The sequence below is a fragment of the Ipomoea nil genome, unplaced genomic scaffold, assembly GCF_001879475.1.
Source record: "Ipomoea nil cultivar Tokyo-kokei standard unplaced genomic scaffold, Asagao_1.1 scaffold1474, whole genome shotgun sequence".
Lineage (NCBI taxonomy): Eukaryota > Viridiplantae > Streptophyta > Magnoliopsida > Solanales > Convolvulaceae > Ipomoea > Ipomoea nil.
The window spans coordinates 155,122-170,965 of record NW_017617902.1 but is presented as its reverse complement, the minus strand read 5'-3'; the positions used below and the strand labels follow the sequence as shown (position 1 = coordinate 170,965).

Below are 15,844 nucleotides of genomic sequence, written 5' to 3'. Positions count from 1 at the left end.
ATGAGAGTGCAGATGAAGAAAATGACAGTGTAGAAGATGAGTTAGAGAATTTTGAAGGAAGTGATTGTGAAATAGAGCAAGTTGATGATCAGGAGTTCTTGAAATATACAGATCCAGAAGTTGAGTATACAGGTGCTGCAAATGTTGAAGAGAGTCCACATTTAAGTATAGAACAGAGGCCTACAAACAATGAGTTGAATTTCTGTGATGATGGAGGGATTGTGAGTAATTTGGGTGAATCTGTTAGGCCTAATCCTCCCCATGAGTTGCCATCTCCTTTGTGGCTTGGTAGAACTTTTTTATCTAAAGAGGATTTCAAAGAAGAAGTGAAGACATATGCTATACAGTTTGGAAAGGAGCTGAAGTTTAAGAAGAATGATAAGGTAAGGTGTATAGCTATATGTACCCAATCTGATTGTAAATGGCAAGTAACTTGTAGAAAAGATGTTGATGAAGACTTTTGGAGGGTGACAGTTTTGAATGATGTGCATGCTAATTGTCCATGGGTTAGTGACAACAAGTTCATTACTTCGTCATTAGTTGCAAAGAGATGGAAAAAAAAAAATTGGTGGAAATAGTAATTGGAAGATGAGTGAATTTAGAGAGACAGTGTGTACTGATGAACATCATTCCCTAAGTATAAGGCAAGCCTACAAGGCATTGGATTTTGCTAGGCGTGATATAAAGGGTGATCTTGAAGACAATTTCAATAAAATTTGGAGTTATTGTTTAGAAATCGAAAAAACTAATCCAAAGACCACTTTCAAGGTAGAGGAATCTGATTTACAATATGAGGGAGGTAAGAAGAGATTCCTTAGAATGTATATGTGTTGGGAGGCTTGTAAAGATGGTTTCAAGTACTGTATGCCACTTATTGGGGTAGATGGTTGTCATATTAAGGATAAAGCTGGGGGGATGATGCTTACTCCTGTTGGTATTGATGGGAATGAGGGTTTATTCCCTATTGCCTATGCCATAGTTGAAGGGGAGAATAAAGATTCTTGGTACTGGTTTTTGAAACTATTGTGCACTGACCTTGAGATTGACAATGTGTCTCAACGGCAATACACCTTTATGTCCGACAAGCAAAAGGGGCTTATCCCTGCATTTGAGGAGGTGATACCTATGGTTAGTCATAGGTTTTGTGTTAGGCATTTGCATAGTAATATGAAGGTGGCTGGGTTTGGAGGTGTTCCCATTAGAGATGCCCTATGGAAGGCAGCTAGGGCCACAACTGTGAGTACTTTTTCAAAAGCTATGAGGGAGTTAAAGGCATTAGATGTTCAAGCTTTTCAATGGTTGATGCAGAAGCATCCTGCAGAGTGGTCTAGATCCCATTTCTCTACAAATGCTAATAGTGATATGCTTGTGAATAATATATGTGAAAGCTTCAATGCTATGATCTTAGATGCAAGAGACAGCCCACTCATACATTGCCTTGAGATTGTGAGAAAACAGGTTATGCTCAGGTTATTTGAGTGTAGAAAGCAGGCCACCAAGTGGACAGGAAGAATATGTCCAGCAATAGCAAATAAAATATCTATTTTTGAGAAACAGGCAGGAGGGTATTGGGCATACCAAAGTACTGAGGTTTTGTTTCAAGTCAAGGGAGCCACTGACCAACACCAAGTAGACATTGGAGCTAAGACATGTTCTTGTAGAAAGTGGGATCTCAATGGGATACCCTGCAGGCATGCTATTTGTGCTCTATGGGTGAAATTTGGTAAGGCACCGCTCCATGACTATGTGGCTGATTGTTACACAATAGAGACTTATAAGAAAGCATACTCAGGCTGCATTCACCCTATGGCTGGGCCTCAAGAATGGCCACACACTGATAGAGAGCCCCCACTACCTCCTTTGTTCAATACTAAGGTTGGCAGACCAAGAAAACTGAGGAAGAAATCTGCAGGGGAAATAACCAAAGATGGAATTCATATATCAAGAAGGACTGTGACACTTCACTGCTCAACTTGCAAGCTTATAGGTCATAACACTAGGAAATGTCCTCAGGTAAATGTATATAATTACATTATGCATTTTACAATGTCATTTTACATCATCACCATTTACATCAATTTACTTATTTTGTTTGAACTAAGCAGAGAAGAAATAGGCCACCAGCACCTCCAGTGGATGTGGCAGCAGTAGCAGTAGATGATGCTCCTCCAGTGGATGTGCCACCAGCAGCAGAAGAAGATGCTCCTCTTGTGGATGTGCCACCAGCAGCAGAAGAAGATGCTCCTCTTGTGGGTGTGGCAGCAGCAACAGCAAATGGTGATTTTGCAATGAATTTCCAGCAGATGCTATTTCACGAACAAATCCATTTTGCAGATACACAAGGTAACTAGTTGAACCTTTATTAAATTTTGAAAATCTAATTGTAGTTGATCCTTGATTAACTTGTGAAACTCCTATATTGTAGTTGATCCTTGTTTAACTTGTGAAACTCCTATATTGTAGTTGATCCTTTATTAAGTGTAGGACACAATATTCAAACAATTGTTGATGATGTAAATTCCCAAATGACAGGTAAATGTTTAATTTGTAATTGCAATTCATGGATTTCTTTACAAACTTGTTGATTATGTTGTTTACAAACTTGTAATGTAATGAACTGTAGGAATACAAAGTGAGGAAATGACAATTACTTCCCATGGAGTGAAGATAGGTTTTGGCCAACCTCCAAAACGAAGAAAAATCATAGCTCATTCTACCAAAGGCAAACAAGTTGTGCAATCTGCTCCTCCATCCAATCAAGGACTGCTCAGAAAAAAACCCAATTGATATAGATAAGGGTGTCTGTTAACTGTAGTTGGATGTTAAGTGTAGTTGGAAGCTTATTTTGCCAAGTCTATGTCTGTTAAGTGTAGTTGGAAGGTTATTTTGCCAAGTCTTTTGGAAACAATTATGATGTATGGATGACAGATTTATGCTATCAATGACTGTTTTGGAAGCTTATTTTGCCAAGTCTTTTCGAAACAATTATGATGTATGGATGACAGATTTATGCTATCAATATGACTGTTTTGGAAGCTTATTTTTCCAATTTTACATAAAGTTCACCAATTTTACACAATTTTAACAAACACTGTGTACATAAAGTGTACCAATTCTACACAATTGGCATCACCAGTTCAACAGTTCTTGTCACCAATTCTACCAATTCCATTCATTCCTTAAACTGAGCAAACCTTCATTCCAAACTGAGAAAACCTTAAACTGAACATTCATATTGCATTTCAACATTTTTTTTCAAATACTTCAAATTCTACATTTTCACTTTCAACCACCATCAAGCTAAAAAAAGCTTTCCAAACCCATCACTACTAGTCTTGAAATTGCTAACAAACACAAACATTGCTACAACAAGAAATAAAATTAACACAACTCTACACAAAGACTTCAATTTTAGTTTCACACTGGAATTATGAGCCTTTATGCTTGCAGTGTCTCTACTTGCTCATCCCGGTTTATTCTTCGTAGCAACCCAAGAATAATCACCTTGGATCTTGAACACATTGGAGGGTCAAACCACCAATCCCCTGTATACAATTTATCAGTATACCAATACAAAAAATAACAATTCCCATATACACAATTCACAGCCACCAACACCAATCCCCTGTATACAATTTATTAGTATACCAATAAAAAAAATAACAATTCCCATATACACAATTCAATTAATTTCCACATGCACAATCCAAACAAACAATTTCGAAAGAAAAAATAAAATAATAATAGAATCACTTACTTGATTATCATAGGAACAGTCCCAATACCTTCTTCCTGGGTTTACATCCGTCCACGATGTCTGTATCTTCAATCTTTGGCCACAGTGACAATAGCATATGGATTTTGCATCGCTATAGCAAACCCTTGAACAACAATAGCTCTCCTCACTGTTAGCATACGTACCTTACATAGCTTCCAAGCGAATGCGTGAATAGCGTTGTTGAATGCGTGAAGAGATGTTGTAGCTTGAAGAGATTTTGTAGCTTGGATGTGTGAATGCGTGGGTAGGAGAAGATAATGGCGCCTCTTGGCTATTCGGTTAATACAGCGTATAAATGGCGCAGGTTAAATTGAAATTTCAAAATTACCCCCATATTAACAGCAACTTGACGGCTGCCCGAGCAAAAGGACCAAATTGGTTAACGTTTTAATAATCGGAGGACTTAATTGGGTAAGAAATATAGTCGAGGACCAAATTGGTAATTTCACAATAGCCAGGGGACCAAATCGGTAATAAACTCTTTTTAATGAGTTAATTTCACCAGATGTCATTTGTCTTTGGTGACAATTTCAAATTTAGTTCCAGACTATCGTTTTTGTCATTTAACATCTCAGACTATTATTTTTTGGATACTTTTAGTCCTACTCATGACTTTTCCTATTTTTAATAAGGACAGCTTTGTCTTTTCATACTTTTCTTTTGTTATTTTTTCGGTATGAACCGGTTTAATTGGTTTAGGACTTTAGGTAACCTCTGATTTTTAGTAACCATATTTTTCAACTAGTTTTTAGTAAAGTCCTAAAACAATTAAACTGGTTAAAACTGAAAAAAATAACAAAAGAAAAATATGAAGAGACAAAAATGCCCTTACTAAAAATAAAGAAAGTAATGAGAAGGACTAACAGCACGTTTGGTTCACGGAATGAATTTTGAGGTAATAGGAATGCTATTCCATAAGGAATTGAATAGACATGGAATAGAATAGGAATTGTATTATATTGTTTGGTTCGCGGAAGGAATAGACTTTAGGAATTATATTACAGTGTTTGATTGATTTAAGGAATAGAAATGAAATATGTTTTAAAATACATAAATACCCTTATAAAAATATGTGATGGTGCCGGTGATGGTGGTGATGGTGGTGGAGGTGGTGGTGGTGGTGACGATGGTGGTGGCGGTGGTGGTGGTGCTGGGGTGGTAGTGGTGGTTGTGGCGGTGGCAGTGGTGGGGGCGACGGTGGTGGTGGTGCTGGGGTGGTGGTGGTGGCGGTGGTGGTGCTGGGTGGTGGTTCTGGTGGCGGTGGTGGTGTGGCGACGGCGATGGTGGTGGTGATGGTGGTGGCGATGGTGGTGGCCGTGAACCAAACGGGCCATAAAAGTATCCAAAAAAAGTAATAGTCTGGGATTTTAAATGACAAAAATGATAGCCTGAGACTAAATTTGAAATTAATACCAAAGACAAAGGACCTCAGGTGGAATTAAATTATGTATCGATAAATAAATTAAAGACAAATAATCTGAATGTTATTTTGGATTGTAGTCTACAATATTAGGTGGACCTAATCCATGGTATAATTTGCATCAATCTATCATCAATTAACTCTTGAATCTTGATAACTAATGCTATAGGGATGACCACAGTTAACTACCTAGTTCAAACTAAAATGGACACTGTAGAAACCAAATCGGGACTCAAAAAAGGTTGTGGTTTCCATTTTTTAAAATTGAGAATTAGAACCGGAACTGGCCACTTACGATTCCAAAGTAGAAAAAAAAAAGTAAAATAAATTTTAAAATTAAATGCAAGTTCAGTTTTTTTTTTTTTTTTAGTTTAACTTTAATATATAAATATTTGATATAACCATTTTTAAAAAAAATTAGGATGAAAAAATTCTAAAAAATAAAATATTTGTTGATTTTGGATTATTTTAAAAATAAGGAATATAATTTAGAAAAAAGGAAAAAAAAAATCCGAACTGGCAATTCGAAACGAAAATCGGAACCAAATCGAGCAGAACCGCAGTCGTACCTACTAGTGCAGCCTGCAGGTGACTTTAAAGAAAATACTTATTTCATAAATAAACATTGAGTTAACACCCAATTTAATCCTAAATGACTTTTTGTGCTCAATTTAATCTTCAGACTTTAATGGTTTTACACACTTCAGTCCTTTTGTTAAAATTTCTATTTATATTTACCATTTTGGCTTCAACACAGTCTCATTTTTTTTTACTCCTTTCCCTATTTTTTTTTTTTTTTTGGATAAAAAGGAGGGTTTAACCCGAAGAGAAACTAGGAGCTTCCACCAGCCAGACCCATGGGCTGTCCACGCGGCACTCTGGCGCCAAGAGCGTCTTCCCAGATAACATCGTCTAAAATTCGAGGTTGGTCTTCCAAGTCTTTTCCACCCAAATCGTGGAGAAGCGTTGTTGCTGCTAACCGGTCCGCAACGCGGTTCTGTTCGCGGGGAGCGTAAGAGAAGACCAGCTCTTGGAAGTTTTGGCGTGCCCTCATGCATAGCCGCATGAGATTACAGCTAATGCGGTTCCATGCATCACCCGTATTCATGTCTTCAATAGTATTCATCGAGTCGCTCTCAAGAATGAGCTTTTGGACTCCCCATCGTGCTGCCGTCGTCAGACCAACATATACAGCCCACCTCTCAGCTTCCTCCGCCGAACAAGTGCCAATGTTGAACGTAAAGCCTTTCACCCAATCGCCTCTATGGTTCCGAAGAATTCCACCACATCCAGCTCTCGCGGTCGCCCCCTTACAACACCCATCGACATTTAGCTTCAGCCAGCCCTGCTCCGGTTTGCGCCAAGCTCCTGGCTCACCCGAAGTGGTAGGAACGGCGGCATTCGGACTCCATCTACGCCTGAACGCTTCCTTGGTCTCGTCCCTTCGCGCGAGGACCCAAGCCTTCTTCTGCGCCACAGTCAAAAACTTGTTGTTGAACACTCTGTCGTTTCTCCAGCGCCAACACCACCAGAGACTAATTCCAAATAGCACTAGCCAGTCCTCTCCCGTCCGGGGCCCCTGCGATGCGTTGAGATTGGTTGATGGCCAGTCATTCTATCCCAGCGATCTAGCAGCCGTCGCAGCGCCTCTGGACGTGATTGCTTCCCAGAATCCCTCGACCTCCACACATTCTCTAAAGATGTGCTCAAGTGACTCCGGTTTACCTGCACACAAAGAACACATGTTGTCAGACGTGAATCCGCGTTTCTGTCGTTCAACGTTCGTCATCAAGCGGCCTTGTTTCACAAGCCATAAAAAATGGTTAATTCTATTCGGGAGACGGATCTTCCATATGCGTTCCCAATCCTTGTCTGCTGTAGCACCATTACTCGGGTTTAGCCATTCATACGCCGAGCAAACGGAAAAATTCCCAGAATTATTCCCAATCCAGCCCCAATCATCCTGCGCTTCACCATCCTCGATCAAGACTATGGCGTGAAGCCTAACCAACCAAACATTATCCAGAACTCCGGCAATCATTTCCCATTTCCAGCCTCGTTGGGCGTCCCAATACTCAGCGACATGTGCGTACAGCTCAGGTAGGCTAACCGGCCTTCGCATGTGGTCAAATAATCTCTGGCCATGGATCCATCTGTCCATCCAAAACCGAGTGTCTCTGCCATTCCTGACAACCCTCGTCAACCCCTTTTCTAAAGTCGGCGTCGCATTATTAATTCCCCGCCACACGTTTGACGATCGTCGTCCTGATGCTGCGGAGGAATATTTACTCTGAAGCACTCTGACCCACAAAGACTCTGGTTCCTTCTTCATTCTCCATCCAAGCTTGGCCATAAACGCCACGTTCATGTCCTATACCTTCCTTATGCCTAGCCCGCCCTCGCGCTTGCTCTGCGTCACAGTCGCCCAGTTAACCAGGCTTGGCTTCCGTTGCTCGTTATATCCGCCCCATATGAACTTTCTAACCATAGCTTCAATTTTCTGGCAGACCCCTCTAGGAATGTGCGTGGTCTGCATGGTGTAATTTGGGATCGCGCAAAGGACCGATTTCGCCAACGTGACTCGACCCGCAAAGTTAAGAGTTTTGCTCCTCCACCCTTGTAGCCTCGCAGCTAGTCTATCAATAAGGCCGGCAAAATTAGCTTGCGTGACCCTCCCATGCAGCGATTGCACCCCTAGATAACGTCTGAGGTCGGTCGTGCGTGGGATTTGTAGCTCGGCTGAGATTGACTCCGCCACTTCTGGTCTTGTGTTCTTTGAGAAGAAAACCTGGGATTTGTTTAAACTTATTCGTTGCCCCGAGGCGTCGCAAAAATGGTCCAGGCACTGCTGCATCACCGCCACTTGTTCCATCGAGGCTTCAGAAAATAGGACCATGTCGTCTGCAAAGCACAGGTGAGATAGCGTTGGCCCGTTAGCTGACACCCGCACTCCTTTCCATCTCCCCTCAGTCACCTCAATAGAGATGGCCTGAGCCTTTCCATGCACAGGACAAAGAGCGCGGGCGACATGGCGTCCCCTTGGCGGACACCCCTCCCTGGTCTGAAATTTGGTAGCCTGTTTCCATTCCAAATGATCTACATATCAGTCGTCCGAACACAGTTCATGATAAGTCTTGTCGAGGCCTCATTAAAACCTGCATCAAAAAGAGTTTCATTAATAAAGTCCCAGGATATATGGTCGTACGCTTTCTCTAGGTCTATTTTAATAGCCATGATTCCTTTCTGCCCCTTTTTCGTGCGCATTGAGTGCATTACTTCCTGGTACACGACTATGTTATCCGATATCTGCCTTCCCGGCACAAACGAGCTTTGGAACGGACCGATGATCTCGGGGAGGATGAGCTTTAGTCTGCTGGTTATCGTTTTAGTAATAATCTTATATATCACGTTGCAAAGGCTTATCGGCCTAAACTGTCTAATAGTTTCTGGCGTCGAAACTTTTGGAATAAGGACCAAGAGGGTCGAGTTTATGCCCTCCGGTAGCATGCCTGTCATGAACGCCTTGTGCACCAACCTGTACACACTGTCCCCGACTATCGGCCAGGAGTGTTGGTAGAAAGCTGCATGTAGGCCGTCCGGCCCTGGTGCCTTTAAAGACCCCATGTCAAAAACTGCCTTGCGTACTTCATCTTTGGTTACTGCTCTGTTGAACACCCGCCATTTTGACTGCCGGAGACGTGGGAATCTGTTTCTGATGGCCGCGGGTTCACTACCAGTTCTCTCTTCCGTGAAGAGCTGTATGTAGAAGGACTGGATATGTGATTGGAGCTGATCCATATCTTCTAACCAATTCCCCTCGTCATCCCGCAGGGCCAGGATCCTATTTCGAGCTTTCTTTACCATGGTTGCCGTATGATAATACTTGGTGTTGCGATCACCGGACACTATCCATTCCTCCCTGGAGCGTTGGTACCAAAGAAGTTCCTCCTGGTACAACACGTCCTCAAGCTCCTTTCGCAGTTTGCATTCCAACTCCCATAGGCCCCTATGATAGGATACCGCCAGGCGTTTCTGAATGCCACCAATACGGGCCAGCAGGATCTTCTTTTTCCCTTCAACACTACCGAAAACCTCCCTGTTCCATGCAACGAGGTCTTCCTGGACTTTCCTAATGTTATCCTGCAGTTCATGATTCGTGTTCCAAGCCTGTCCAATAACATCCAGAAAACTATCATTAGTCATCCACGCGGCCTGGAATTTAAAGAACGAATTTACCTGGCCCTCCGAGAGGGCATTCATCCGAAGTAGGATTGGAGCATGGTCAGACGACAGCCTCGGCAAGTGGCGCACTGAGGCTTCAGGGAACTTCTGGCGCCATCCTACACTACATAAGGCTCTATCTAGGCGTGCCCCTTTTGCGTCACGATCACCCACCCCTCTCATCCATGTTAGACGAGGTCCGTGAAAGCCTAGATCCACTAGGCCCTCCTCATGGATCCAGTTGGCAAATTCCTCGCTACGCCGCGACGAGAAAGACGTGTAGTTCAGGGTCTCCTCCTGAGAGAGTACAGCGTTGAAATCCCCCACCGCTACCCACTCATCCGGGATGCTTCTTTTGTGCGTCGTTAGTTCCGCCCAGAGCCGTCTCCGCAGGTGGTGGGTCGGACTTCCATACACGACCGCTAACCCCCATGGTGCTTCGTTATTTTCTCTCACCTGCAATAAAACGAATTGGGGGTGAGTAAATTCAACCGTAATGTCGACGACCTTATTCCAGAGGACCCAAATGCCTCCACTAAACCCGACGGCCTCTACCCTAATCCAGTCAGAGAATCCAAGTTTCATGCATATTGTATTCGCCTGGGCCCCCGAGACTTTTGGTTCCACTAGTCCCACCAGATTTGGCTTGTGGGTCCGGATCAGGTGCTTGAGGGTGCGCTGGAAGTCTCTTCCTCCTGCGCCCTGGCAATTCCAAATCAAACTTAACATATTAAACATAAACAAAGAGAGACGGGCACTGCAAACCCAAGAAAAGAAGCAAACACTAAGCAAAGCACTTATGGGGCCGAAATCGCCTCCATGTTTCCACCACTGTCCGTGCCGATCTCGACGTCCATCACGACGTCACCTTCCTCGTCAAAATGCCTCGGTGGATCACTGTGGTGTTCACCGGTTGTCTGCCAAACTGGGGATGGAAGCTCCTCCGTAGTGGTAGCAGCGAAGACCCTGGTCGAGCTAATCACTAGACCACTCTGTGATCCTCGTACTACCGTGTGCTCGTCTTCCTCTGCCACTCTTCTGACATTGATCCCCGTTTTCCTTCGCACTCCGCTGGATGATCCACCATTCCTTGCTGCCGGCGCAGGTAGACCAGGCGGCGGCGTTGGGTCATTAACAATCTGCTTCTCCGACGCTATCACATTAGGGCGGCGTTGTCTGGTCTCCGAGACCACCTTCGGTACTTGGTGATCGATCTCCGCCGGTTCAACCTGGGCCTCCGCCACCACCTCAGCTTGATCATCGGGATTAGCCATGCCTGCCTCCGCGTGACCCTCGCCCTCTGCCTCCTCTGAAGCCAGAAGTGCGAACCTAGAAGCATGGGTTTCCGTCGCCTGCTTGTCGTGAACCCGCGCCACTTGCGCGTTCATCCCCTTCTTGGCCTGCTCCGGTTGCTTAACGGCTGTCCGTCGGCGCCTCCCTGGGGCTATCATCCACGCACCAAATGGGGCCTCCCCGATCTGTATCGGCTGATTTCCTTCCGTTCGATTGGGCACCGGCGTCTTGTCTGCTTCTTGCGCTCCGGCGGCTGACTCCGTATTTTTCTGCAGTTTTGGGCATGCCTCCGGCGAATGGCCATACACCCCGCAGGTGAAGCATATCAGATGGATCCCCTCATAGGCCACACTTCTTACCCGGTTCTTGTATGTGAACTTCGAGATCAACGGCTTAGTGATGTCCACCTCTACACAGACCCTCGCGAACATCCCTCGTGACACCAGGCTTGTAGTCTGGTCTACCCGAACAACCCTTCCGATCTTGTTCCCCAGTTTCCGGAGGAAGACATAGTTGTAGTACTCAACTGGTATGCATGGGATTCTTGCCCAGACCAAGACTTTGCCCGTCGATGCAGTGAACGGATCGAAATCCGGTTCCCACTCCCGAACAGTCAGATAGCGATCCAGCACCATCCATGGTCCTTCGTACTTTGCAAAGTCCATGTCGTCGATCGATCCAAACTTAACAATAAAAAAGTCATTGTCGATCGCAATTAGATCGATACTCCCTTTCGGCCTCCACATGGATCGGAGACGTCTCAGCAAGTGCGCGTACCCCACCTTCCTTCCCATAATCTTGATTATAAGAGCCTTCCTCCATGGTGCACGGATCATCTCCTCCTCCTCAGGTGTTAGGCGGATCGTAGGGCAAAGAGGATCGTCGTCCTCATCCTCCGAATCGCTTGCATGGTCGTCGACGTCCGCGCCTCCGCCCAACGGCAGAGGCGGCTCCCTGGATGCATGGCCGGATACGCTCTCAGCGTACGTCCGGCGGGGTCGCTGTATCACCCTTGACGGGGCGTGCAGCATGTCCCGATTCTCAGATTCGTTCCCCCGTGGTCTGTTCGCCAAGGTCATCGCATCGTCTTCCATCAGCTCCTCAAGAGGGGTTTCCAGGACCACCTCCACGTTCTCCAGCGATCTGTGTTCCTCTGTTGACGCAAACGATGGGCCTGGCTGATCACCGGATAACCGTTTTGGTTTCTTTGTGCTTCGAACAAGAAGATCGTGATCTTCGATCGACCTTTGGGTCGAGAGCGTTTCTGTTTCCATCGTAAAAAATTACTCATTTCCCTATACCTTCAATACAGTCACATTTTTAATAGTTTTTTTTAATATTTAATACACACACATATAATGTGTACTTTATAATATTTTTTCTATTCAAATTATTTTATCAAATTAATTATGTTTTATATTTTGTTATGAATATTTTATAAAGTTTCGATGTGTTTTATTTTTCGCTCATATCCAACAATATTTACAACTATATTTCTTAGGTAATTTTTTTTAAAATTATATCTTTTGTTTTAATCTTTCGCTTTTACTGAATTTTTTTTAAATCCGTCCTTACTTCTTCGCCCCCTCGACCGAATATCTGGCTCCGTCCCTGGGTAAAGTGATGTGACATTTGGAAGGACACAATAAGCATTCACTAGTTCATACAGATTTAAGAAAGACTAAGGGTGTGTTTGGTTTAGGGGTTTAGCTATTCGAAATGGAAATCAAAGTCATTATTATTGTTTAGTTGATAGGTTTTTAGAACACTATTATGAGATTTGATTACCCCTTAATTAGAAAACTCATTCCCTAATAAAATAAGGGTTTCATTCCATTATTTTCTTTTTAATTGGTAATTTGATTTTTAAGTTTAGATTAGTGCTTTTAGATTTTTTATTTTATTTTATTTTTTTGTTCATAGTGATGTTTTGGATGTCTTTATATTAAAATAATTTGTCTTGGTTTTTTGTAATTGTATTTTTAAAACATTTATTCCCATTATAGGATCATACATAATCAAACAACAATAATGATAATCATTCAAATTTCACCCTACTACCAAACATGCAAAATATTTTCACCAAAACTCATTACCATTACAAAATATTTGATTCACATTCCGATTTCAATTTTCATGTGCGAACCAAACACACCCTAAATCTCTTGTGCGTTCGGAAGGAAAATATACAATTCGGCACCCTGTATCCTTTTACTGAACAAGAAAGATTGATTTCATCAACACCATATTTTTTTTCTTTTTCTTTTTTCAGCCGTCTGGCTTGTTAGAGTTCTATCTTGGAGGAATGATGCATTATGCCATTATTGAAAATAAAAATTCTTATATTTTTAATTTTTTTATAAAGCACAACAAAATAGGTCCATTCCCTTTGGCATATTTGTAGATAACTAGCTAGCAACCATAAGATTAATTCAAAACCAAAAAAGGGTAGTGTTCTCGAAGATTCAACTAGTAAGGATACTCGAGTTAACCATTAGTACATTACAAAATATTGAACTCAAAGAGTGAATCAAGGAGATGCATATATTAATTCAACAAAAATATAATAAGATGCTTATATGTAAACAATTTTTGCTTTCTTTGATGCACGAGGAGAAAATGAAAAAACTTTTGCATGATTTTAAACTCCTCATTGGAATCAAACTCCATCTGGCGAATAATGACAACCTTTTCAAGTGCGGGAAAGCAAGCAAGTAGCACCTCGATGAATTGCAATTCAAACCTTGACCCATTGAATGATCTAAGCTTAAAAGTGTGAAGCATTTTAAGCACTTTAGCTGCACTTTGAAGTTCCTCCCAAAGTATAGATCTAGAGATTTCTGCATAAAACTTCAAAAAAAAAAAAAGCCTCAATCAATTCATCTTTTACACCGGTATAACCTTGTATTAAGTAATGCGAAACAATAATAGAACAACTAGAATTTCATTAAATAATCTATCAATGAAAATGAAGATTACGTATAAATAAGTTATGTCAAGCTTGCGTAATTTCGGACATATTAGTAATGAATGAATAAATGAAGAGAAGTCATCATCATAAAGAACATTGACATCGTATAACTCCACGCATTCCACATTTAGTTCAGGTCCCCATCTAGTAAGTTCGCTGGCAAAAAGCTTGGAAACAAAAAAGATATATAAAACGGATTAGTTCATAAAATATATTTCAAATAAATAATAGTCCGCAAAAAATAAGGAAGAAAGTACTGGCTAATATACCTTGAAAGGCTTGAAATTGAAATCCAAACAAAGAGTATGAATAAATGACAAGTCCAAGCTAACCGGGAGAATAGGAACATAATCGTCGATATCGTCATCAATGCAATAATACTGGAGTGTTAAACTGCCAAGCCTGGGAGCCTTAATGTTGAAATATGATGTATTTACACAATTGTTGAATGAAAGAGTCTCAAGCATAGGAACATCTATAACACAATTCATATTAATAGCACTAAAGATAACGACATCAAAACTAAGTGAAGTGACATTCAGAAATACGAAAGGGGCATTTATTGTTGGTGGAAATATTACTCCGCAGAGATCCAACCTCTTGAGAGTTGAGCAAGATAATATGCAATTTGGGAGCCCGAAGCATCTATTTGGACCAAACTCTGTTCGAAAAGTAAAGTTCATTTCTTCAACACCTTTTTGAGTGATAAAAAGGAACCATTGATCGAAGTCAAATTTTCGAGAACCATGCGTATCACTCATGATTGGTGAGTCACAATCAAAAACCAAGGCAAATTTCCGAATAGGTCCATGGTGCCGCATGAGAACTTTGTTGATTACATACATACAGGTTGATGTGCGATTATAACTGCCAGAATATTTTTCCCCAACATAAGCAAAGAACTTATCATCAAAGTTAAGCTGTGTGAGACTGGACCAACAATCTCTCCAAATGGTAGACAAAACGGCAGTTCTAGCAGCTTCTACGATCGGCAAAAATCCCAAAATATTGTCAAGTATTTCTATAGGAAGTTGACTGATTCGATCTCTTCCCGACATCATTTACATAACTTCAACATATGCAATTTAAAGAAGAAACAAATTAAAGTTAAAACAATATCCTAAAATGAGTGCACTTGGTGATACCGCGATAGCAATTAAATTGCAACACAAAAGGATGAAAAATTGCAGAGTAGAAAACACAAATAAATCATATATCGAAATCAATTTCAATCGCACTACGAACATCTATTGAACATTAATCCCTAAAGATTATAATCACAGTATGAAGTTAGTGTCTGGGATTGAAAGGAAAGGCGGAAGAATGTATACATACACACAGGGGAAGGCAGCAGATTGTTTATTTATTTATTTGTAAAGACATATAATATCAATAATCCTCCCCCACATAATTAAACCAGCAAAAAGAAAGAAGAGGAAATCCCAATAGTGTAAATAATAAAGAATCAATTGAAAACTCACATTGAAGGCAGTAAAAGCAACCTTGTGAGCTGAGAAATTACAGAGATAATGAAATTCCTCAGGGAGCTCAAAGGGTGAATCCGTTGCCCAGTCGCCAACAAATTCGACAATACAACTATACAAGCATTAAATAACTTGTGAATTTGTGATTGCAGATTACCGCTAGAACCCTAAATCCCTAATTTTGCTAATTTGCGTATGCTCAAATTAAATACCTCGATTTTTAGGCTGATGTGCGGCGCGAACAGCTACTCTTGAGAATCCAAACTCCAAACCTTCGCTATGGCTGGGCAGTGTGGGCGAGACAGTCAGAAAACTGCGTGGTTGAGTTTGCACTTCTCGGCTCCGACTTCGACTTTGAAGAAAATACAGCGAACAGTGGGAGGTGGAAAAGCTGCTTTATTAGGAAAATATTGTGTGCTGGCAGTGGATTTATTGTGTCCGCAGAATTTTGATTAAGGTTTGAATTAGGAAAAGGATTAATATTTGATGCACCGTCGGTGTATAGACGCTTTACACCGGCGGTGAATGAGGAGATGACACATCATTAAAAATAAATTCAATATTAATCGGATCTTTTTTTACAAAATATCTACGACTTGTATTTTTTTTAGGAAACTCTTTTATTTCTAATTAACAATGATGGATTTAATTAATCCGGGGGTGTGCCCGAATCACTA

General features: G+C 41.7%; 2 protein-coding genes across 6 annotated transcripts; one reads left to right on the top strand and one right to left on the bottom strand.

The window, feature by feature from the left end:
• The first annotated feature begins 576 nt into the window (after positions 1–576).
• LOC109188688 lies at positions 577–3,012 on the top strand. 4 transcript variants are annotated; one of them, XR_002055477.1, is made up of 5 exons: positions 577–2,013; positions 2,106–2,343; positions 2,464–2,532; positions 2,624–2,880; positions 2,958–3,012. XR_002055477.1 is itself a non-coding variant. In XM_019339318.1 (4 exons), the coding sequence occupies exons 1-4, from the start codon at positions 589–591 to the stop codon at positions 2,785–2,787; spliced, it is 1,875 nt and encodes a 624-aa protein (XP_019194863.1). In that variant the 5' UTR covers positions 577–588; the 3' UTR covers positions 2,788–2,999. The 4 variants fall into 4 exon arrangements, 3 of the variants coding, with proteins under 3 accessions (XP_019194863.1, XP_019194862.1, XP_019194864.1); XM_019339318.1 differs by having other exon boundaries at positions 2,485–2,532; positions 2,624–2,999; XM_019339317.1 differs by having other exon boundaries at positions 2,624–2,999.
• A 10,131-nt stretch (positions 3,013–13,143) lies between these two features.
• On the bottom strand, positions 13,144–15,541 carry LOC109188684 (F-box/FBD/LRR-repeat protein At1g13570-like). 2 transcript variants are annotated; one of them, XM_019339312.1, is made up of 5 exons: positions 15,380–15,540; positions 15,165–15,279; positions 13,953–14,752; positions 13,692–13,850; positions 13,144–13,562 (listed from the first exon to the last, which is right to left on the bottom strand). In XM_019339312.1, the coding sequence occupies exons 3-5, from the start codon at positions 14,742–14,744 to the stop codon at positions 13,260–13,262; spliced, it is 1,254 nt and encodes a 417-aa protein (XP_019194857.1). In that variant the 5' UTR covers positions 14,745–14,752; positions 15,165–15,279; positions 15,380–15,540; the 3' UTR covers positions 13,144–13,259. The 2 variants fall into 2 exon arrangements, with proteins under 2 accessions (XP_019194857.1, XP_019194858.1); XM_019339313.1 differs by lacking the exon at positions 15,165–15,279 and having other exon boundaries at positions 15,380–15,541.
• Between the last annotated feature and the right edge of the window lie 303 nt (positions 15,542–15,844).

Excerpts from the sequence above, each read along its gene's own strand:
- LOC109188688 (XM_019339317.1), top strand. The coding sequence starts at position 589 with ATGAGTGAATTTAGAGAGACAGTGTGTACTGATGAACATCATTCCCTA. Across the intron at positions 2,344-2,463 it reads CCATTTTGCAGATACACAAG|TTGATCCTTTATTAAGTGTA; the intron begins GTAACTAGTTGA and ends CCTATATTGTAG. Across the intron at positions 2,533-2,623 it reads TGTAAATTCCCAAATGACAG|GAATACAAAGTGAGGAAATG; the intron begins GTAAATGTTTAA and ends AATGAACTGTAG.
- LOC109188684 (XM_019339313.1), bottom strand. The coding sequence starts at position 14,744 with ATGATGTCGGGAAGAGATCGAATCAGTCAACTTCCTATAGAAATACTT. Across the intron at positions 13,851-13,952 it reads TCAATTTCAAGCCTTTCAAG|CTTTTTGCCAGCGAACTTAC; the intron begins GTATATTAGCCA and ends TTTGTTTCCAAG. Across the intron at positions 13,563-13,691 it reads TTGACATAACTTATTTATAC|TTTTATGCAGAAATCTCTAG; the intron begins GTAATCTTCATT and ends TTTTTTTTGAAG.